This window comes from Ischnura elegans, chromosome 8 (genome assembly GCF_921293095.1).
Source record: "Ischnura elegans chromosome 8, ioIscEleg1.1, whole genome shotgun sequence".
Lineage (NCBI taxonomy): Eukaryota > Metazoa > Arthropoda > Insecta > Odonata > Coenagrionidae > Ischnura > Ischnura elegans.
In genome coordinates this window covers 93,985,821-94,010,961 of record NC_060253.1, presented here as the reverse complement: position 1 = coordinate 94,010,961, position 25,141 = coordinate 93,985,821, and the positions used below count along the sequence as shown (strand labels likewise).

General features: G+C 39.3%; 1 protein-coding gene across 1 annotated transcript in view; it reads right to left on the bottom strand.

Moving 5' to 3' along the window:
• LOC124164457 overlaps positions 1-25,141 on the bottom strand; it is a 392,138-nt gene that overhangs the window by 61,965 nt on the left and 305,032 nt on the right. Inside the window, exons 13-17 of the mRNA XM_046541783.1 lie at positions 20,570-21,058; positions 14,144-14,307; positions 11,022-11,418; positions 8,822-9,179; positions 4,608-4,952 (exon numbers count right to left, since the gene is read on the bottom strand). Coding sequence (XP_046397739.1) covers positions 4,608-4,952; positions 8,822-9,179; positions 11,022-11,418; positions 14,144-14,307; positions 20,570-21,058 — 1,753 coding nt within the window. The remainder of the gene's footprint in view (positions 1-4,607; positions 4,953-8,821; positions 9,180-11,021; positions 11,419-14,143; positions 14,308-20,569; positions 21,059-25,141) is intronic.

The window sequence follows — 25,141 nt, the reverse complement described above, 5'->3', positions numbered from 1 at the left end:
TTAAACGCCACAAAGAATTCCCAAGGTCAAAGTGGACCAATTTTTCCTTTGTTCTTCTAACGGCCAAAACCTAATTGATTCCCAAGAGCAGAGCCAAGGAGACAACTTTGGATTCATATACCTCAATTCATACTGAATATTCTGAAATACATAAGCTTCGGAATGAAAAAAATCGCGGAAATACAACATGTAATTAGGCACTTCAAAATCATAGTCATCATTTTTTCCATATTTTCATAATGATCATTCGTGGGATAGGCTGGCCATATGATATCATTACGGAAAAAAAAGAAAAAAGCTAGAGGTAAAAAACCTAGCAACATTCTTTCTCTTTCAACATGATGGGAGACAATATTCAGAATTACAGTCTTGACGTAGACTACCTACGGCTGAATTAAATTGACCACGCCTTTTAGTAGAGCACCCGCTATACATTAAAGTCTTCCGTGTAACCTAATAACCCGGCGCTGATAAGTTAAAGCACACTCGTTTTCTTACTAGCATATTGATTTGAACAGCAAAAGTTGACACAAAAACCACAGCGGTATTTTAATTTATATTCACTATATATTTACGGATATGCGTTATCTCAAAGTTGCAAAAAATGACGACTCACGCTGTATGAGGCCGCGACATGGAGTCAAACAAATGATTATATCTCAGAAGTGCAGCACAAATAGAACGTTATATCTCACCAAGTACCACCTAAAATATGTTAAATATTTTGAATTAAACTGAATTGAAATCCGTGATGGTCAAGCATAAAATCTAAATACTCCTCTGTCTCATTCTTATCTAAAATACTGGTACTCTTCTTATGAAAAATACAGCTACCTTTTGAGCGAGCCAGGATAAATGAATTTTAGGTGAATAAATTTCGACAGCGACGCCACGAAAGTAAAATTCTGTAAGTGGGGTGATTATTTCCGCCATTATATGCACCATTGTAAATCACTACGTACTTACAATTACGATCCTCTATCATCAGAAACTGCTCAAGAGATAGACTCTAGCAGTTAAATTTAACTTTATATACTGGCCACCATGTAGTGATTAATGATAGTGATAATTTTCCAGGTATTGAATTCATGAGGCAGAACTCGCTTTGACCCCGTTAAACTTCTGAACCTAGAGCAGGAGCTAGAGGTGCTCGTAACTTCAGAATATCAATTTATAGCTTACAGCAACTCATATCCCTTTACCACACATCAAGAACAGACTGTAACTCTGCGAAGTTTATCCAACAATGAAAACATGACCGCAATAAACACTACGGCTGAACGAAAATGAGAGAGATAATTGAAGAAGGGTCAAAACCTCGTAAAATATACGCACACGTAAGATACCTCGGTCAATTAAATGCATTTACCCCAGTAAAATCATATTAATATGATATACCGGAGAAGAGTAGCGTGGTAGCCTTGTGGGTCGAGCACTTGGACGCTAAACGAGGGGTCCCACGTCCAAACCCAGGGTAAAGGCATTCCCAAATTAAAATCTTCGAAGTGCGAGGTGGCCTAAGGAAAGGCTCTCCTACCCTGAATGTGTTAAGTTCATCGCCTGTGGCCTAATCCGGAGTAAGCTCTACCCTCGCCTACCCAAAAACAAACCTTCGGATTGAATCACTTAATAATTCACCAGAGATAGGAGTGAAAATGAAATAAATGACCAGCATATGCTACAAAATTAAAAATTGGCCACTCCACACCTACATCTGAGCTAGAGTTTTTAGGCCTTAAATGAAACACATGCGTAATAGGGTTATGATAAAAGGATGGCGCGGTTTCCGTAATTCCTAGGAAGATGGTAAGGACAAGGTAGCAGGGATTTTTTCAAGGCTGTCCGATCCCTGCTTGCCTTGAGGAGGGCACTTCACTTCAACCATGGTCCATTTGGTGACTTTCGTTGAGGGTAGGCTAGTGCTGATGCCAGGTATCCCACTTATGGAGCTATTAAAGGTGCTCACATTGAAATTTATAAATTATGAAAAAACTGCTTGAAACGACAAATTTGAAAAATACATGAAAAATAAACTATGAGTAATTCCGTTTTTATTTTAACCCCGCATAATTTCACAATATTATCACGATGGCACATGAAAAGGAGAGACCAGTCATTCGTGCAATAACGGATAAATTGACGGATAAAAAAGTGCATGAATCATATTTCCAAAATTATTCTGTTTTATGCCGTTGGACTAGACAGAGGATAGTATATGTCATATTACATATAAAGCATCTGCATTAAAGTAGCTTCCCAAATCCGGTATGGAATTTAGTATGCGACGCATCCGCGTCATATGACAATCTTACTACAGAATGTGCCGCGCATGGTACAGTACATCGGCTCAAGCATTGACTCTGTTGGTCATATGGAAGAGGAATTGCAATTATGATCATTATAAAAGAATTTCGGCATCATTAAAATATTTTTTCCTTCACCTATATTTCAAATTTTTTGGCCGTTTACATTGCAAATCGCAAAACACTTACTATACTTCAAATGAAAAATGTAAAGTAATAAAATGATATAAAATAAAAGAAAGCTAAAATACATACGCATACTTTGGATTTTTTACCATGGAAATTAAGTAAAAAGTGTCAAAAAAGTTGTTAAATGGATAAAACTTAATCACTTCCGATTTTAAATTAGAAGTGTCATAATAATATAACCTACTCACGGACATATTCGCCATAAGGCTCAATGTTATGAAAACTATCTAGATTGATATCTTGTATCATGCATTGATATTTTAACCAAAACGAAATAATAATGATACACATAGCGAAATACGTCGTGAATATCAGTCTAAATCACTATTGGCAATGATATAAAGTTCAACGAATTCACCGACCATCGTTCTGAAAGTGATTTCGGGTATTTTGATGAGAGACCGATTTCCCCACGTCTACATTTTTTTTCCTAATTTACCCAACTCTCCCTCGTCTCAATATGGATTTCGAGAACTGTAATTGGAAGAGGCACGTTTTTGGTCGGAGCGCCATCGCCGGCGTATGTCATTTACGTCGCCACCATCCGTCACACCTCCAGCGGAGAAACGATTGCATTTTTAATGTGCCCTCCGCCGGAAGCAGATAGATAGGGAGGCATTTACCATTCTCCTTCCCGGCCAGTTGCTATACCCGAACACTCTCTTTCCCCTCGATTTCCGGGAAATTGCGACGGTTGGCCCTTTTAAATTATTCGAAAAGGAGGAAAGAGAGAAACGTTCCCCTTTGGGGATGACACATGAGCGATCATTTGGCGAAAGAGTGCCTCGAATCACTCTCCCGTCTTTACATGGATTTTTGCCATTTTCCTGTGTAACGACACTATTATGGTGTTTTATCAAAGGAAAAGGAAGTAAAAAGGATTTAAACAGCTTTTTAAATTGATAAAAATACACTCCTTCCGATTTTTACAGAGAAGTTTTATAATGAAACACCTTTTTCAAACCTAGGTGCTTTCCCATGGTTTCTACTTTCAGGTTCTAAGTGTTTTCATGCGTGCACTACAGCAAGATTCAGTCACTTAGAGTTTACGGATGGGTCGTGGACGCGAAAATATTAGATGTTTATATTTCCAATAAAGGGAGAGAACTAAAAGTAAGAGTTTACTGTTTAAATATATAAAATTAACTATTTATGCAAAACGTTCCATTGAGTTAAAATATATTCGTCCTTTTCAGCTAAATCAGCGTAGTAATTCGGCCCGCTGAAAATTTTATCACAAGTCTTTGCGTTATAGAATCATCAGGAAATTTGGATAAGTTACTCACGTATTGCATAAAAATCGTGTTTGTAAACTTCTGTGATATTTCATCAGCGCATATGGCGATAGATCTACATGCTATGAAAGTGGAAAGAAATTGTAGGAAATCTTATAACTGCTGTTTTTTTATCATTCATTGATATTTTAGCCAACTCTACAAGTAATAATGATACATGTAGCGAAATACCTCGTGTGTAGAAATAAACACCATTGAAAAGTACATATTTTTGTAGATTTTAAACAGAATATTAAACAAACCTTTAACATCATTAAATAACTAAAATAATTTATGATTTCAGCAATAAATTGACTTTCTGTGGCCATTCAAACATTCATTCGGAGATTATATATTAATGACCAACACCAATCCATCTCTAAAGTAAATTACTTACTCCACGATAGTAACACTGACGATCTTATACTTGACATGATTAGAAATAGTTGAAACCTATGTTCTTCAGACTGCTGGACTGAGGAGGGACAAGATGTTCTGAATCCACCCTTATCTTTATGCAACGAGCAATGAAGCTACAACTACATCATTCATAAAAAAAAAGAAAAAAAAGCACGATTCAAAGTCAGATGCTGCTACCAAATACATAAAGAGAGAGATATATATATTTATGTATGGAAAGTAATACGTACGTACGGACAGACACAAATATCAATATAGAGATCAATAGAGGAGAGAGCATATACATAGAGAAGTAGAGAGCGCAAGGCGGCAGATGGCGACTGGGTTTTGACATGGCGCGCGCGCACAGAAGTTAGCTTTCTCATGGGGGAAATCGCGAATCAACCAAAATGCAAAAAGGCGTTGAGAAGCGTTAGCTCACCTCATCCACTGCCGGGTCCGATGAGGAGAGGCCCCGTGGGGGCGGCTGCGGGGGCGAGGTCCCGGGGACCGCCGCGGAGGCCTCCTTGGACCTCCGGGGCCTCTCACCGCCGCCCCCGTGGTGCGGCCTCCGCCTCGGGGGGGAGACGGCCTCGCCGCAGTGCCGGCAGAGGCCCCCGCCTTCTTCCCCACCTCCTTCCTCGGGCCCAAGGCCCTCCAGGGCTTCCTCTTCGTCGTCGGGCCCGTCCGCGTAGAATACGCTGTCGCTGCCCGGGCTCACAGAGCGGAGGGACTCGGCGCTGAGGGCCATCAGGCGGGAGGTCTCTGGACTTACGACCGAGGATACCTGCAAGCGGGAGGCGTTCGTCTTTTTTTTTGTTTGGTCTTACGCGCTTGGAGGAGGAGGAAGCGAAGCACTAACGAGGGCAGGACGAGGAATGATCATGACTGTTATGCCTCAATTCTCTGACTCTTCATCAAAATAACTACGAAACTTCGAATTTAGCCCTACCCAGCGAGACAGGGTGAAACAGTACAATTAATAATAAAAGTCTCACGATAATCTAACATGATGAAATAATAATGTTAATATTAATAAAAAGTACACATCATACCAAGTATTATCTGTGACACGGGTGTGGTGCCTCACTCAATGCACCAGGGTCTAAAAAATATCGGATTATCGGAAAACTTGTTGCTTACGATACAAAAAGCAGTGATTTGAAATGCTTATCGAATTTTCAGAATCTATTAAATGAATCTAATTCACGGGATGAAAACCTTTTCCGCAACGAATATTTTTGAATTGAATTTTAACGCGTACCTGTAGTCCTATTCGCAAAACGAATGACCAATGTTGGCAGTGCCATCACCGTCACAGGGGTGACTTAGTGCCAACGGCCATATGTGTTACATGCATGCGATAGATGTATTTTTTATTGGAATTCAGCGAATTGAAGTCTTTGAGTTAGTAAACTACATTGATGCTGGCCATTACTTGCATTATGACACAAAATTATTCCATTCCAATCAAACAATCAATTACATGTGATATAAGCGATGGCTCGGTAACTTGGATTCTCTACACTGGGTGGGCATAAAGAACCCGAAACCAGAAGCTAGTGTGGCCTATCGAGAGAGAGTGAAATTTGTTAATGCGACGACCTACATGTTTTGTTTGCCATTGTAACTCCATCTAAAAGGTAATTGAAAACCAAAGAACCTGTTACGATTTTCCTACGCCAGTGAGCATTCTATTTATTCCTTTCTCTGCGGCACAATGGAATAGCTAGATTCCCTGCGTAATTCTTTCAAAAAATGTATGGTACTTAGGTAATAAAAATACCCAAGAAAATATCTGGATGCAATACTCCAAAAATAAGTTGCGTATGTACCAAATAGCTTAATAAAAAATATGGTAGGACTTTACGGCATCGCTACCTATCTCATTATATATTATAGAAGTCAAACATATATAATTCCTTTCAAGTTTTCTGGATTCTAAGGCTCTTCTGAGCGAAATAAAAAGTCACAGTCCGCGTAGAGAATGATTGAGGTGAACTTCCGATATTCTCTCGAAAAAAAAAATACTGAAAACGAAAGTGTAGTTAAATTCGAAAACACAAAATAGTTTGCGGACTGATGCTTACATTGCAATACCACATGTTAGACAACGTAAAATGAATATCACCAGCCGCTGATAAAGAATTAATTGATTTATAAGGATGTCTTCAGTGTCTAATGATGAGTAGGTTTTTTTTAGGTTTTGGAGCTTTTAAATGACAGTTTTATTGGAATAGAATTAAAATTTTACTCTGCCACATCGAAACCTTGAATTTATTTTCATGCAACCACTGTCTTTTTTATACACAAGTAGGTGATCTGGTTTACTTCGCATCTCCTTTGTATATGTATAGAAAAAACAATTGCTGTTCGTTATCGAGTAAATTGACCGCTGTATTTTAATGCCTTACAATATTGAAACATGATTTTTATTTCCCCAATTTTCATTGAGTTGTCGGCACAATAATTTACTTCCTGATCGTATTTGAATGATACTCGCTCCAGGATTACAGTAGCACCGCATATGTGGAACCACTCAATTTCATTGTATGGTACTTACTGTTTTTGAGTTTAATGTGCCCGAACTCGTTGCATTCTAAGCCTATCCGCTTCATTTTCAGTCACTCTAAGACGCAATTCTGCCATGCCAATACTACTATTATTATTATTTGTCTCTCGCTGGTCATCAGTACGTTTAGCAGGTGAGGTAGCTCGTAGCATATTAGATTTCTTCTTCTTGGCCTAAGTTAGATCGTCTTCACCTTTGCATCGTAAATAATCAGAGAAAAGGAAGTTCTCACGCTTTTAGCGATAAAATAATTTAAACTACACTGTAAAACTACATAAACAAATGTCTTAACATAAAAAATAAACGGTTAATAACGATATTAGCCTACAGTAAGTGAAGAAAGGTTTTGCACTCTAAATTTGTGAGTAAATAATGACAGATGCACACATGTAGCAAATTGTATTGAATTCTTTTTCTTGGCCTAAATTAGACCCTGGTTGTTAATAATGGACGCAATGATAGGAAGGTCATGAAATATTTTCTCTAAAGAATGCAAAAGGGAAGAAGAATTTAAGGTGTAGATAAATCGTCTATTGGTGTTCTTATTTCGCTGGAAAATAATCTGTAGTGCTTATTAGCATTACCTAAATAAAATGAAGTATTTAATAGAACTTATATTTATTTCTAACCTTTCCGCTATGAAAAATAAAAGAATAAACTTTAAACTTAAAGGTGGATGGCTATATTTGGTGGAACAGTGTAACAGGAAACATAATCACTCATACACTAATATGGTATGTTCCACAAATTAAAAAAAATGTGGGACACACAATATTGATTATATTTCCAGAATATACTTTATTAGGTTCCCTTACATATTTAAATAGGCAAGACCTGGGTATCATAACACAGTTATCTAAAGATGTAACCATGATATGAAAACCGGGTCCAATACAAATATAAAAATGAACCTAACGCAATACATTCAATTATTTTCCATAATGAAGCGTTTAGAACTACGGAAATGAGCTGGTAACTCCTTATTAAATTGAATTTAGTTTTTCCTACGCAATAGTAATATATTAAAAGCATTTACCTAACTTACCCTCAACTATTAGCATTGGACTGGAATAATAAAACCGAGGTACTATCATTCCTGCGGTGTCTCTTTCCCGTCGCCCAATAATGCAAACCACAGTTTACTAGGCCAGAGCAAGTAGTTACATGCGAAGAAGAATGCTCGAAAAATATCACTACCAATACCGCAAAACTGACCTACGTAAAAATTTTGCGAAACTTTTACAGAGAACAAAAAAATACCATGCATCATTACGCCCCAACACTAAGTACCTACAGCTAAGGAAGAAAACTCAGTACGAGAAGTCTCTTATGATTGCAAATATTACAGGGCGGTTCATGACCAATGTCCAATATTAGAACTTTATTCGAAAGACTGAAGTGGAGGTGGTATGACCATGTTTTGCTATTGAACATGGGGTCAGGAATGGTTAATAGCAGTGCTAAACCGCTTTCAAATATTTTCTCAAATACATCTTCCAATTTCAATGAAAACGCCAAAAAAAATGGTTTATGAAGATAATGAAGTAAAACTCTTGAGCAAAAAACAAGACATTTTTTAGTCCTGCTTAACTTTTTTTATCACAAAATAGTATTTGGCGGAAAATAGTAACTTTGGTTAACGTATCAAAACTTTAAAATAATAATCATTTTTGGGAAAGAATATAAATAAAGTTTTCATGTTTACAATTGAACAATTGGCATCTAGTATTATAATTAAATTTCATCACATTATAGGGTTTCGTGGTATAATATAAAAAATGTACCAGAGATAAATTTTGTCTCCGCCTTGAGCCGCTACCACATAGGGTCCTCGCCTCATATTTACACGAAGAAAATGCTCAAAATAACCGCATACATTTTATCATGAAGTACTTAACCCCATTGTATATTTATCCCATCATAAAGTACTGACCATCAGTCATGAACCACTATGCAAATATATGCAAAACATTTGCATACGTAAGATAGGCATTATCAAGAGAGTGAACAGTAGACAAATGCATGTAAGTATATAAATATTGGTAAAAAAGAAAGTTAGGATAAGAGGTAGCTGGGAGGCCCACCTTGGTCCCATCGTGTTGTCGGGACGAGCCCTTCTGGGGGCTGGTCCGCTGCTGCCCCCTCCTCCTAGGACTACCCCCGGGGCTCTTGCAGAAGCGGTGCGGACTGAGGTGGGCCGAAGACTGGGCGCCCGGGGTTCGACTCCCGTTGTGGCTGGGCGGTGACTCGCCCGTGGGGGGGGAGTGACCGGGGTCCACGCTGCCTCCGCTCACGAGGACACGGAGGCCTGCCTCCCCGGGGGACGTGTCGTCACCGCCCCCGGAGTGGGCCGAGACGGGTGACCTGACGACCGCCGCCACTGACCTCCGTCGACCCAGCGATCCGCCCTTCTCCTCCGCACCCGAACTCCGTCGCCGAGGCCTCCATGCGAAAAATGTATAATTAATAGAGATACGTGAAAATCGCACATCATTTTTATTCTATCGCACTGTCAATAAAAGTTTATCGCATTTTGTAGCGTCTATTTTTTATTTTCATAATGAGGTAGATGACGATAAAATGTAGTGAAACACAGTAGTATGACAAATTACAGAATATTTTAAATAATTATGTTGTAGAACAATAATAAATTAAGGAATAAGACATATAGTAGCGGATATGTAGCTTGGCCTCGCCCTCTCGTTGTTCGCGGCCACGTAGAGTCCCAGCCAACTAGCAGCTGGCCAGTCGCTCACATGCTTTAAGCGGTTAGTGTCGGCGGAGTATTTAAACTGCGCTCGGCACAAATGTACGAATTTTTCCGTCTAAAAGGCAAATTTGCGTAAAAATATCATAAAAGTCCAGTCATCGCATCTATGTCGCATTTATTTGCGCACATCGCATTTATCGCATTTGCGATTTTCACGCATCTCTAATAATTAAAGTGTATTAACATTCGAAAAAATACTATATATTTTCATCTACGGAAAAATCAGGAATATTCTTATTTATATAATATTTTTCCATTTCTGTAGGAACATCGAATTATGATTTCGCTGACGGCAGTGGCGTAACTAGAATTTTTTAAATGGAAAATGGTTAAATGGAGTTTTCGGGGCCATTCCAGGATGTATGGGAAACACCCCAGGGAAGAGGGGGATCCGGGAAAATTTTGGGATTTTTGATTTTTAAAACCTGACTTTTAGGACTCAAAAAGTGTAATTTTTTTACGAGTAATTATTATTATTACATAAATTGTTACAAGTCGACCATAAAGTCGGGTGGTAACATAAAACCAGAGAGTACATAAAGACAAAAATATAAAATGCAAAGTACCAGCTTGGTTGATAGGTTTCATCACAAACAAAAATACACAAAAACCAAAATGAGTATGAAATAAATTATTTATGAATATGATTATAAATTAAGAATGAATTATTAAAATAAGGTAAATAAATTGGATAAAGTAGAGGTTCGAGGGAGGGGGGTAACCCAGAAATTCCCCCACCCCTCGGGACTACGCCACGGACTAACGTTTGATCAGATCAGATTATTAGATCATCAGGCTGACAGTTTCGTCAGCGTTGCAGCAGGCGCCTTCAGTTTTGAAGAATCCTTCAAACCTGAAGGTTGGCTACCATAATGTAAACACTGTGAGTGCTCACATTGGTATCTACTGTTGCATACAGTGCCGCAGCGAGAGGTGAGTCTTGGGGGATAAAACCCCCCCAGAGATTAGAGAATGTTTTTTATAAAAATATTTTAATGTAATTTTAATGAAAATTTTTTTAACTAATATTATGGAGACGGATGACCCACAAAAACACCAAACTATTCACACAACCGTAAAACTCACCATTTGAACCATTTAGTCGTATTTTAAATAATTTTTTTGGGAGGGACCTCGCACCTCCCGCTTACCCTGGCGAGAATTCCATGCCCCCGCAATATTAGTTGCGCCTAAAACCCCCCCATGCCTTAATTCCTAGCTGCGCCCCTGGTTTTATGATCATACTGTCTTCAAAGAGTAGTGTTGATTTATTAGTTATTTAAGTTCATGTACTCCTAGCAAGTAAGTTTTGTTACTGCTAACGGTAACCTACTTTTAAAAAACCTACTGTAGTGTCTCATGTGAAGTGTAGTGACTGTGGCTTTAAATTCTGAAGACGCCTGCTGCAACGCAAGCTAAACTGTCGTCACGAAGACAAATGAACGTGGAGGACAACCCGGAAGCCTAGCTCCACCTTGGTTACAATGTATGTACTAGAGAGAAATGGGTCTCACCGCTGGAGGGATGATGAGGATCCTGGGCTTCGACCCCCTCCGCTGCCCCCGCCGCCGCTGCCCCCGGACGACCGCCTCCGGGGGCTCTCCCTGGGGGGCCGCCTCGCCCTCCCGCCCCCCCGCCGCCCCTCCTCGCCCTCCTCCTCCTCATCAGTGCTCTCCCCCTCGTCTCGGAAGCCGTCTGGCATGGCGGGGCTGCGAACCATGCCGGCCACCGATGCCGCCTCCATCTTGCGCGCCGACGCCGTTTTGGCGCTGCCGTGCACCATCAGGGAGGAGCGCGGAGGCTTGGGTCGGCGGATGGTGGCGCCCCCGGAGGATATCTCCCGGCCCCCAACGGCGCGCCTCCCTTCCGCCTCCTCCCGCCTCGCCGGTTTGGAAGACTTCTTGCGATACCCTTTAAGAGAAGGGCGGGTACAGGCATAACGCAAATGGATTCATTGAGGCACATTATTTGACTACACCCTGCCTACCAGCGCTAAATGTATTACTGTGAACCCAGTATTCCCCGGATGTCACCATGATTTTCTAGACAAGCGGTTCCCGATTATTTTTTCTCCCGAATCGTTAAAGGACAAGTGGAAAGGAAGATGGGTGAGGGACGGCTCCGAATGAGTTGCATAGGACAGGTTACAAAGGATGTTAAAGAGAAGAAATACGTCACTATAAAAAGGCTTGCGGATGGGGGGGGGGGAGGGTTGTTAGGGTTGTTGACTAATGATGATGACCCCTATATATGGAAATAACTAATATTTTATCCAAAAAAATGTAATGTGCACATTTTATTACATAATTTAACTACGGGTAAGTGACGCTTTTATTTGTAAATATATATATAAATAGAAAATTTGTTTTGAATACCCCATATAATAAGTAAACATATTTCCTGGTGAAGACTAACGGTGCGCTACTTAAACCAGGCTACTATTAGTGTACGTAGCGTCCGCCATAACCGATTATTTTCGGCATACCCCTGACTCGTTCGTTACGTAACCCTATGGGATACGCGTACTACCGGTTGGGATCCGCTCTTCTAGACGGTTACACTAATAATATCTAGTTAGCGCTAGCTATAAGATAATAGTCTTCCGCTTTGCCTACAGATGGCTGAAAGTTGCGGCTAGCTTCTATATAAGATCAAACTTCAGGCTAACCAGAACTTTCTATCAGCCCCAAGTAAAGTGGAAGACTGTATCAATTTATGGTTAGCGTTAATCGGACATCATACATATAACCGGCTCTACTGATACTATACTAGAACTACTGATATATTAGAAGTACCGATGATGCTTCACTCAGCGACTTAGCCTAAAGTTTGGTTCGAATTAAGAGTTTAGCCCATACTAATACACTTACTAATACATTTAATGCATTCAGAATAGAGAGCCAGCTCCATTTCCTGGGTCACCTCGTACTTTCAGGGGGTACTGTTTGTTTGAGGTATATGGAGGCTTCATCCAGACTTTTAACTCCTGACGATGTGCTGCTTAGATCGGAGTTAAATTTTCTAGTCCACAACTTTCTATTTTCATAATACAATGCTTATCGAGAAATGTCAACATGAAAAAACTCATCCGTGATAGGTACAAATTACCGAAAATTAGAAAACCATTCACTTAAGTCTTTGACTCGAACCTTAATCCTAGAAATTGCACGAAAAGATCAAATGAATTCAGATGGGACATTGATGGAATGTTAACTTGTGTAGTTAAAGTAAAGGGTTAAGATGCGGGCGACATTGGTTCAGACCAATACGAATTTTTCTTCCTTTGTGAAAATTGGGGGGTTGAGTGGCTTCAATGCAACTCAATGCAACCGACACTTCAGTATTTAAGTACGGATCAACCCAGTTTTTGCGCAAGCCACATTTTCCTCAAAAAATATCACACGACCCTCTCTGATAAGCATATAGTGACTGTACACGATCTCGATTCCAAATGGAATACATGAAAGATAACATTTTCGGGAAAACGGTTCTTAGCGGTGAGTGCACCGCGAATACAATGTATCTATACATTTTCATGATAGTTTCATTTCCCTCCCAGAATTTATAGGAAAGTAAGGTTTCACAAATATAGAAGTAGCCGTATTGATTGCAAAAAACTGATATTGTGCAACATAGATAGATAAGTCATGATCCAGTAAATCTAGGATACATGTATTTTAGAAATGTAGACTTGAGAAGCTAAGAAAGTAAATATTAGGTAAAAAAGCGATTTACTATATCTTCTTTATTCGATATAAATAATTGAGCAGTTATGACTATGCTAAGCTAAGAAATGTTATAATTCAAACTTTACTCCGCAGAAACCATTAAAGTACTGCAGGAAACTGGTAACTTTGAATACTGTTCAGTTCAGAGTCAATTTATTCTCTCACCTGATGAAATGCACCGTGGAAAATGGCTTAGTGATTTAGGATTAACTTATGGTGAAATCCATCCTTAGTTCACAAAACCATTAAATATTATCTTGAGTGCAAATTTTATTCCTAAGAATTGCATACAGGAAAAATGTGTATGACATTTTAACCCTGGATAGCTGATGCCAGTAGGGACCAACATTACTAATGACATGTAGGTCGAAAACGCACAATTTATGAACTACAGAAACTTAGGGCAAAGCGCTCCGATTTTCCGCGAGTTCGCCCTGTTGATACATCGTAATGCCCGGCAGGCAGAGCCAACGGGACTGCATAGAGAAGACCCAATTCTTTCCCATTGAAAGCTTATGTCTGTTTCCACTTTGGTCGCATTTTAATCGGTTTTCAAAAATTTCCACGGCGCGGTGAAGAGTACAGTGCGATCCAATTACAGTTCACAAAGTTAGAAATAGCTGTAAGCGAGTACAGTTTTCCAATATTTTGCCGTACAAACATATTTAACGAGTATAACTAGATATACAAAGTAACCAAAAATAAGTTAATATTTTTAGGCGAAACGGCCACTTTGGATACTATATCGAACGACAGCTATTGATTCCGGGCCACCAACCTTCCGTTTCACCCAACCTCTAATGCGGTAAAACTCCCAATAGCACGGGAGACGGCCCCGTCATCATTGTTATGTCGGTCCAGTACACAAACGACTGCCTCTCCTTTTGGGGGTGGATTTTTATTTTTACCGTGTGACTTCCGCCTCCAGGCGTCTCCTTCCCCGTCATCCGCCCCCTCATCACCGTCCGCCGCCTCTCCACCCTCTTCATGCTGCCCCCCTTCGCCCGGCGACGAAAAGTCCAGTCGAAGACCTCGCTTCGCCACCCGGCGATCCTCTTCGCTCCAACCGCCACTGCGTGTGGACGGCGGGGAAAGGTGATTTTTGAAAGGGAACAGGGTGAACGAAAGGAGGCAGGCGAATTCGGGAGAATGGTACAAGAAGGTGATGGGAAAGAAGAGAAGAATAAAGCCCCATTATAGACACCCGAACCTACAAGAGAAGAGGTTAAAAAAAATGCGAGCATATCACATGCACACGACACGATACTCCAATTCCATGTCACATCGAAGTAGTACAAGCGTGCTGCCATGCGAGAAAAAAATGGAAGCGCAAACACATTATCAAGGGTACAAGGCATACTATTACTCATTCTCAGGTATTCAACCCTAAGTTTGGTAGGTAAGGGTAGAGCACATGCCAGACTACACTACAGCTGTGTTTTATCAAATTTTTAGGGTAGAAGGGTCTGTTTCTTTGCCTTGGCCCATCCAGTTTTCCAGAAATTATGTTCGGTAGTTAGATAAAAACTGATATGTCTGCCATGAATTTAAAATATAATTTGAATGCGTTTAGAGACAATTTAAATTCTACAAAATTAAAAAATAAAATTTTAACAGATTGTATTTCATTGGTATATATATATCTCTGCATTGCTTTCGTAGGGCACTGAACAGTATGAAAATTCAATTTTATATCATAAGAGCCACCAATATTTTGTGGAATACTAAAAACTCCGAAGAACTCCTTTCATTATTGTTTCAATAAAACAAGAGCGAATTAGCTGCTGTACCAGGCATTTCCATTCCATTTGATTGGTGGCTTATCTTTCAATTGCCCGAATTATCGAAGCAAAATCCAATGATTAAACGTTTCATAGGTAAATAATAGCCTTCCTAAAGTTTCACGACTTCGCTCTTTGGAAAATCAACGTTGGATTCCTAAAACCAATTTGATCACGCTAGCAAGATTCATAAACGTGTAAGAGATGTTGTCATAATAATGTTACTAATCATAAAATGGCAGCACGGACTTCTGTGATAAACATAACATCATATGGGCACTTATTACTTTAATCTATTGCAGTTACAACAGCATGCACATAAGCTTGCTTAAGATGCGCGTGCAGGAATTATCCAGGCTTGTTCTATGTGGCTATCATCACATTCAATTAGTTTTATCACTTTTTAAGCATATCAGTTAGTGATGTACAATTTAAAAGCGAATTAAGTCTTTTATGTCGTTCATGATTCCTTCATAAACTTTCCAAAAGTATACGATTAGATCATCCGGCAAGTTTATAAATTATCAAGTTATGAATGTTAATTATCAAGACTCTTCCTCCACAAGGTATCTAAAAGATCTCTATTGCTACAGTGTCACCCATGCACTAATTAAGTATACCTAGAGCTCTGTAACGCCACGCTGCATGCAGCGATTGATAAGTAGCAAGTATTCCTCAGGCATATGATTTACTGGGGACAGATGTTGGTATCGTGGTGTTTTATATTAAATAGACAAAGGTGTACAGCTTAAAGAAGAGTATTTAATGAGTAAAAGATAGCAAACTACTGTATTTGTATTGAAAGAACCTACTTTTAGACGGATCCATTGCGGGAATAGATATGAAATTTCTGTGGAAAAGCAGAGCCGTGCGAGTATAAATAACGATGGTGATATCTGGCGAAATGGTTTCCGGCTTTCAAATATTCATTCTCATTTTGAACTCCTTAGGATGTCACTAACAGCGTGGGTTCTTTTAGTGACCTCGACTATGATGAATTAAAAGCAGCAGCTTAGTACATTGAATAACATCGTTTTTTTCAGCGTATGACATATTTTTGTCCGAAGCACAAAAAATAAACCCTCAATTGGAGGAAATGTGTTTTACTTGGTAGTACCCAAGTAATCTCTCTTTTAATTATTGTATTTATTTTCTTTTTTAAACGTCTTCTTTTGCTGGAAAATAGAATTAATCAGAATAGAAGTACTCCCTGACTTACTAACGGGATGTATTCCAAAGACTTGGACGTAGCTCTGATTGGTCTTATTTCGGAAATGACATGCACAGGTATTAATTATTTTCAGGCCAAAATATAGCCTAAAAATTTGCTGAGCCCACTGAGGTGGTTTCACTCAATGCAATACTGGCAATTTTAATGCCCTTAAGTGTTCCCGCAATATTCATGCGATTTTTGGGAATTTCCAATAAGAAAAATTAAGGATTTTTAAGCAGTTTAAAAAAATAATTTAGCTGTAACTCCGAATGGTTGTAAGTCGAACGGTCATGAGTCGGAGGAGTACCTTTGGATGAATCATTCATTCTCGACCAACCGTAGTAACTTTTGGTAGAAGTAGCTATATCCATCATAAGAGGGCTTATGCATCAGTATATTTCCGACAGTGCACCAAATACTACAGTACACACTAAAAATCCCCTAAATACTCTCCTTTTAAATTAATTAATAAAAAAATCGGAACTTCTACTCGTGAAAATGCCCTAAAATATCTGGTTTCTTTGCCTCTCGTATTCAACAAACTTGGGTGCATACTAAGCTAGAGAGCTAAGTGGAAATATTCACTGCATATTTTTATCCAAACTCTAAGACTACTAGCAGTATTATACCCCTAATTGGAGCTATATCTTCTTTCATGGTATACTTTCACCCTGATCGGATATATAATCAAGGGAAAACTCACCTTTAACTATGGAAAATCGCTTCCAAGTTTTCAGTCTTAGGCTGCGAGACAGAAACTCCAATGGATTCGTGCTTTTATGACAAGCATTAGTCACAGAAATATACCAATTTATAAAGAACAAGATACCTGTAGTTTATATGCCCCATTTTTTGGATTTTCAAATCCAAAATTATTTTTAACTACTGATTAATAAGTACTTTAAAAAATTCTATCGTTTCATGTGTGACTCTAGTTTTATGTGAAGAAGAATAATCCTAGAAGACTTTTGTCAACACGTATCCAAGCATTACGACGTGCACGAATTTCTGCATAGTTTCCTACGTTCAAATTGCGAGAAAGACGAAGTGAAATGTAAATAACAGAACAAAATAAACTTCTTGAAAATGAAATGAAACTGTTTCCGATTCATACATCGACAGCGCTGGAAGAGTTATGACTGTGATTGAATTTGAAACAAAGAACTTAAAAAAATCTTCAGGATTAACCAAGTTTCATTATTCAATATACAATTGAGACAAGATAAATGAGAACTTAAAACGAGCAAACTGTTACCATTCAAATAAAACATTCCAAAATGGAATTCACAGCTAGGACGAGATAAATGTATGTAGGGAAGGAATTGCTACATAAGAAAAAGTGGGGAGACACATACTCTTGTTCTGGGTAAAATTTATTCCTCTTGTATTTGTATGACACACGAATTAATGAATTGGTTTTATAATTGTTTTTTACAGTGATATTTTTGTTCACATTAAACAAAACTTTCGGATCTAGCCATAAAAATTTGCTTCAATAACTTTTAGGGCAGTTAAAAAGTTCTCACCATTTTAGAAGAAGGGAAATTTTTCCGTCATTGCAAAATGCCACTGCGCGGAAACAGGTAAAAATCTTCTACTAGAGAGCAAATCCTCCAGATTCCAGGGTTTCGCGCTTTTTGGCACGATCCAAATTATTCAGACTGACTGGCGAATCAAATGGAATAAATCCTCATTAAAGCCTATCCGATTTCGAAACATTTTCACAGTTAAAATTACAGCAATGGATGTTGAAAAAAGCATTGACCAATTCTTTCTAATTCTACCACTCAGAGATAGCTTGGAATTCAAACAACACTACCATATGTTAACCATATCGATGAAACACCAAAGATGGATGTCACCAAAAACACCGTTGAAAACTGCGGACTCCCTTACAAAGTCAACCCTATTTACTCAACACAGAGCTAACCACTCCGGAGAGGTTTGAAGATAGATAATTAATTTCAAATCTCGCACGGCTCCACGAGGTATGAGGTCATAGATGAGTCAATGGTAGATACAGATTTTTGAAAAGAAGAATGATGACTACTTAGAAATAAGGAGTACCTACTAAAGATTGAAACTTGATCTGAAAAGAGATGAAAGTATAAAGCCATGGCCGGAAGATGATGTCGATCCCTAAAACACGGGCAAGATTTTATGCGGGAGAAGAAAGTACAATACAATTGCATCCAAACATTTTCCTTTAACCGATTTCCTATTCCATCTTATCTTCCCGATACTCAATAAACACATCAGGTATGAATAAAAGGAAAAACGTATTCCAAATGTGCTTCAGTGTCAAAATACAAGATATATATGAAGATATCCCTCTTAAAAAATGTGCCGAATGATTTTACGACTACAATTGAAGTGATATCCAGATGGCAATAAATGGTATTTGCATCGATATTGCAGTAAAATTTCTAATCAACCCACCTCATTTTGTTCGATTTCAAATGATTACGTGACCAATTCTTTGGATGCGGTTTAATACCATAATGGAAAAAAACAGTAAGAAACCAAATCAAGGTGGACAAGAACAATCTATTCAAAAGTAGACCCATGAATGCAGCTCACCATAATCCTTTTGATTTCTATGTGAAGCGGTGTATTATTTTGTACATATAAAGAGAAGGACAAGAGACAATAATAAGTTATAACTGAGCCGAAAACTATGAAAAGATTGGTTTTCATTCCGCATATATTCAACTGTAAATGATATTTTTGCTAAAGTTTTAGGTTGATACTGATAAAAATACCAATGGTATGTGAATTTTGTCTGAAAAACTTTGCTAAAAATTGGAGAGCAGCTACACGCAGATAACAACCTAGATAAGTTGAAGGTTATAGTTAAACATCAAAGTTGTACAGGAAATATCCGTATTTACCAGAGACTTGAGAAAATTATGCTCAGCCTGTATTTCAAGCAACATAGAAAAATTCCCGCATTCAAATTCTAGAACCATGAGGTGGGTTGCTTCCATAGCACGCCGAATTATTATTTAAAGGAAATTATCTATTCCGAGAACCGTTCACTGCCGCCAAAAACTTTTCCGAGTCAGAAGAATACGACAACACCCTAACACATGGCCCGAGTGAAAGACAAAAGTAGAGGAAGCAGAAGAAAGTGTCATGACTCTTTTCCTGAAGAGTGTTACAAATATTTGGGAACATTACTAATGATCCGATTCAGAAGGTGGATACTCGAACAATTGTATACTCGAACAAAATGAATGCTCCAATACCATGCATAAAAGCCGAATTCGAAAGTGCATTGGTCAATAGGATTCAGCACTTTTAGTTCACCTGCCTAAGATCTGCCTTCTTTAATGATGAATAATTATTCGTGACAATCGAGAATGATTTTCATGATCACCCAGGAGCCTTAACCCTGGTTGAAACCTGAAAGTTAACAGCTTAAGTAACCGACAGTTACGCTCGACTCGCAAATGTGAACAGTGACTTCCAAGCACTGCGAAGAGAGTAGTGTTTCGGAGTTACTGCCCACGCGGACGAGTCAAGCACCAAAGTCGTACTAAGTATCAGAAATAGCTGATACACCATACAAAATTTGACTTCTGTATGCATCAACTTTGAAGCTTGAGCATTCAACTTTGACACGTAAAGCAGGAGTAATCTACTAAAAGTAAGTGAAAGAGGGATTGGAGTCGACTGATCAGGAAATCCTGAATTCCAGCCATAAGAGATAATAAAAACCTATATATTAATTGGCTGCCTTTGGCCTCCTCCAAACGCCAAAGTACACTACTATGGCAATCGACTATTATGCTCGAATGCTCACGCAGTCAACTGCAATGTGCATACCATCTTAAATATATGCTAAGGGGAAGATAGATTAGAGCAGGCCACTCGAAAATGTCTGAATCCAATCAACCAACATACTCTCGAAAATAGCTTCGTATATGTGAGGTTTCTCAGCCGATATTCGTATGACAGCAGTATTTTCTGTATTCAAGTCGACCACTGCTCGAGTTTTCATACTCTAAATTCCTATTCTTTTAGATTTTTTTGGGTAAAAAGATTTTTCTGAGGCCGCACCATTTGGTATTAGGTTGAGGGGTGTCGAATGGGGCAACCCTACTCTTTGAGGCTCGAAAGGGACCTAAAGGTCAGGAATGCTCCCTCCCACACCTTTCAACCCACACGTTTAGAATGTGGCCTCACTGTCTCCTTAACCATATTTTTTTTGAAATGCTGAATGCAGGTGCGCTTGCCAAATAGGTTTTGCTTTTGAGAGGGGATGCATAATGCTTATTGCTACTACTTAATTGTTCTTTTTTTTTTGCTCTTGCCAAAAACTCTGTTATGTCTCTCACCAGGGGTCTCCGTCGGAGTCCTCCCTTCGGTAGCGCGGGGCCGAGGGTAGGCCGGCCCTGCCCTCCGCCGCCCCCGGGGAGGCGGCGTGGGGCGGGGTCGGCGGCGGCGGGGGCACGCGGAGTCCAGCCCCGCCCCCCTCGCCTCCCCGAACCACCACCACGCTCCCCGCCGCCCCCCCGCCCCTCCACCGCCCCCGACCCCCGCCCCCAGCAACGGCCCCCAACAACAACATCGCCTCGGCCGCCCCCTCCTCCTCCTCCTCGCCCTCTTCCTCGTCGTCGTATTCCTCCCCCTCGCCCCCGGACCTCGCCCCCGTCCCCCTCACCCCCCGCCCCCTCCGCCTCCTCTGCCTCCTGTCCATACTGCCGCCCCTCCGGGACAAGGGCCCCAACTTGGCCCCCGCCGCCGACACCACCACCACCAAACCCTCTTCCTCCTCCTCTCCATCATCCTCACCCTCTTCCTCATCCTCCTCCTCCAAGCTGTAGCTGCAAAATCGGGAGGTTGGGTGTGGGTGGGTCTCTCTTGGTCTCCCCAATGGTTTCTCTTTCATCTGGCCATTTTTGTGTTCTTTCAATTTGTCATACGAGTACCAGAGCATGCAGTTCAGCTTTGGAACGAATTATCACCGAATTAAATGCTTCACAGAAGAATATAAGAAAAGTTTTCAGGTTAAAAATTGTAAGAATATTTGTAACCAAACGCCTTTTCCAAATGACGATGAATGTATAGCTGATAAATTTGAATGTATATTTGACCCTATGGAAGAAATAATCCCTAATTTTATATAATTAACTCGAAAAGCATTAATGAGGTGAGGAGGTTTGTGAGTGGGTAGGTCTTTTTTGGGCGATTGCTGGTGTACCTTCACATGTAGCAGACTATGGAGCTCAGCTTAGGTTCATAATTTACCTAAAAAGTCCAGTCTTTGATATTCGATATGGCCGTACCCCATGGTGTTCCAATATAACTTCCGGGAAAGAGATTTTTTTCAACCATGAGGAGTATAAGATAACCATTCGTTTTTGTATTTTTGCTCTGGGAGATGAGACTTCCTTTCAGGAAGCTTTTGACATAATCTGTTGCGGAGTCAACCCAGCAGGAATCGGATCCGTAATCAGGTCACTGCTATCCCACATTCACGTTTCCATTTGCGACCGGGCAGAAATTTCACGATTCGTGGGTACGAAGAGACAGGTGAAAAAAATTAGGGCAACTGAATTCCATCACCTCATGAAAGAGTCCACACGAAATCTTACTAATCTCCTCACCGTGCAAGTATCGCATCGCACTCTGTATGCAAAGTGATTATTTTCCCATCTGAACAATTGAGAAATTCTTTTCCTTCATAAAAATTATCCAAGAGCGGTATAATAATTGGTAAATATATCTGAAAATAGAGGTTACAACATCAAGATATAGAAATAAAAGCTAACTGATTAAGTTACGTCATCTGGTTTAATCTGTACAAGAACTGGATGTTAGATATAAGAGCAATCGGAGATGGTCGCTCACAAGTGTTTGTGTAATAATTAAGAATAAAGATATACTTGCTATAAAGACTTTCTATTGCCAGTCTGAATCATTTTAGCACTTGGGTAAATATATCTTAAAGTTATGCCTAATACTTTTTAGAATTCCAATCAAGATAGGCATCGCAGCATGCCTCAAGTAGTTTAGGTTGTTTAAGGGTGGGTATCAATTAAGGGTTCGGAAATTCCTGAATGATATCTTTCAATTCAATAAGAGTTGACAAAAATTCTGTAATGTGCTATCAACTTAAAGTTATGTGTCAAAAATATTTCTTTTACATTCCGATTTCTCCTGCGAGATTTCCTAGAGTTAAAAAATCATTTTAAAATAAGAGGAATAACATTAATTTCCTCTAAAAAGTACAAAATCAATTGATTTGCCTCATATAAAATCTTAGTTTCGGTATTCACCCCATCTACTGAGAATGTAAGCAGTTCGCGAATTTGAAGGCGGAAGCCTATAATTTTTGGATTAAAAAAAAATAATGGAATGAAATACTTTGAACTATTTCCATATGTAGAATTTATCAAACGAGCCGACATGAATAACTGCAATGCTGCACTGTTGGGACCTCATCATACACGATTCCTCACGATGCTACCGTAAAGTGAAACATGTTAGCGCATGTTTAACAGATATTAAACGAATTAGGTTGGGAGCCGCTGGAGACTCAGCTGGGCAGAGTACTTGGCTTAGATTGTTTGAGAAATCGAGAATGCATGTAGATTTTGAATCATTAAATAATCTTTATGTGGCAATAGTTCAAGGTCTTTATTTCTACCACATTCACCGATCCAGATCACTATTTTACGATGCTAGGATGTACCATAGTCATTGAAGTTAATAGTCTCGCTGTTATATATTTTTTTCTGCAAGGAAAACACCGCTTTTTTTACACCAGCTTGAGGGGTAGTATACAGATGTAGATTTTGAATTGTATAATAATATTTATGGTGGAATAGTGCAAGACATTTAATTTTTTATAAGACAAACCTATATCAGTATAATACGATGTACCAGAATCATTGAAGTTCATGGGCTGGCTGTCACATATGAATTTCCTCGTTAAAAGTCTTCATGTGACAATAGCGCAATGCATTTCATTCCATCATAACCAATCCATATCACTAACATACAATGCACGGATGCACCAGAATCATTGAAGTTCTTGGCCTGGCTGTCATATATTTTTTCCGCAGGAAAAACATCGTTCTTTTCAGACACCCTCGACGACGGCAAAGAATTCCCCATTGTGAAACACACACAGTTGCGGCAAATGCAACGCTGGGTAGGTGGCGTTGTCACTGGCCCAAGGGAATCCGCCCTCGGCCCGACGACACGTTGGCAGCGAGGGAAGGGGAAGGTGCAGGGAGGGAGAGGGGCTGGAAAGTCCGGAAAAGGTGAAGGCGTCTCATCTTGCATCATGGGTTAAGACGCCGCCCTGGGAAATTCTCTCACGGCGCGCACGAGATAAGATGGCAAAAGGAATTTTGCGCCCGAGGTGACAAAGGAGCATTTTTCAGGGACGGTGGGGGGAAGTGCCGGATGGGGATTAGGAGAGGAATAGGGGTAAAGGGTTCCTAGGGTTGGTGAGAGCAGCTTTAAAGCAGCGAATGATTACGGAAGCGTTGGTCCTCGCGGAAGAAGCCGGCGAAAACTTTAAAATCCAGTTCTTTCTTTCTTGCCTAAAAAATAAATGGGATTGACCAAAAGCGATGGAGGGGAAGGTTTTTCCACCACCGCGCATTCCTTATGAAATAGAAAGACTAGAGGAGGGTTTGTGGCGAAACGTGGAACGAAACTAACTCCAACTTACGCATAGTCATTTGGCTCAAGGAAGGGCAATCCTTGTACACACCCATAATTCGTAGCCTACGTATGGGTACTTATCAAGGAACAAAATAGCATACTTAAGCGAGAATTTAAAGAATCAATAACGTTTACAGACAAATTTTATTATATATTTATGAATGAAATAAATAGTGAAGTGTATCTAACAATTAAAAAGAGACGATATTGAACAAACAAAATTGATGTATGACTCTGTGGTACTCAATACTGTCGCTAATGTATTAGTCAGTAGTGTCAGTACTTCGACCTACTTCTCCTAAATTATACATGAATGTAAATGCGTCGTTGTGAGCCAGTCATGCCTCTATGATACCATAATCACGTGATTGATGTTGGCCTTAATTTCACCCTGGCCATTCATTAATGACAATTCTTTTACTGATATTCCAACCCAATATAACTCCTTTAAACATTATCATTAGCCTTATTAAATGTCTATCACTAATAATCATTTATTGATTGATGAGGATAAGGTGGCATCCTTTCGATTATTCCCAATTTTAGAATAAGCATGAAAGTCTAGGAGCAACTTCAACCATAATAGAAGTGCACTCAACCATATAATAACTCACACCTTGCGGGTTTCTCCAGAAGACACGATGCGGTGTCTAGAGGGGCTAAAAGTGAATTCAATGCTGTCTAACCTCATAAAATGTGTTGAAAATTTAGTTATTTTGGTAAAGTTTAAATTTCTTCTTCGTTTCTTCACATTTTGCCTTAGTTTCAAGAGACATTAGCACCAAGCAGATACTCGGTGCTTATTTAAGTATTAAACATTAAATAACCCAAATAATATATGCTATTACCACACATGTTAAAGTACTTTTTGTAGTGTTTGGAAATTATTTTTACAGTGAATCCTGGTACAATTGTAAAATTTATGTCTTTAATATTAAAACGAAAACAGAAACCTTTGACTAAACTTTAATGCTACCAAAATTTTTACAACACATTCTCCAAGTACTTAGAAAATAACTTAAGGTCGATAAACTTTATATATCTGAGTTTAAATGTTTTTATTTAGAAAACTAAGGTATTATAACTTTAAAGGGGATAAAAAAGGGTCACATAGGGGTAGTTTCGATTGTGTAACAACCACACATTTACATATGACCAAACATGCATCACATAATTAACAATAGTAAACATCTAACAATTATACATTAATAGACATGAGAAAGAAAGGA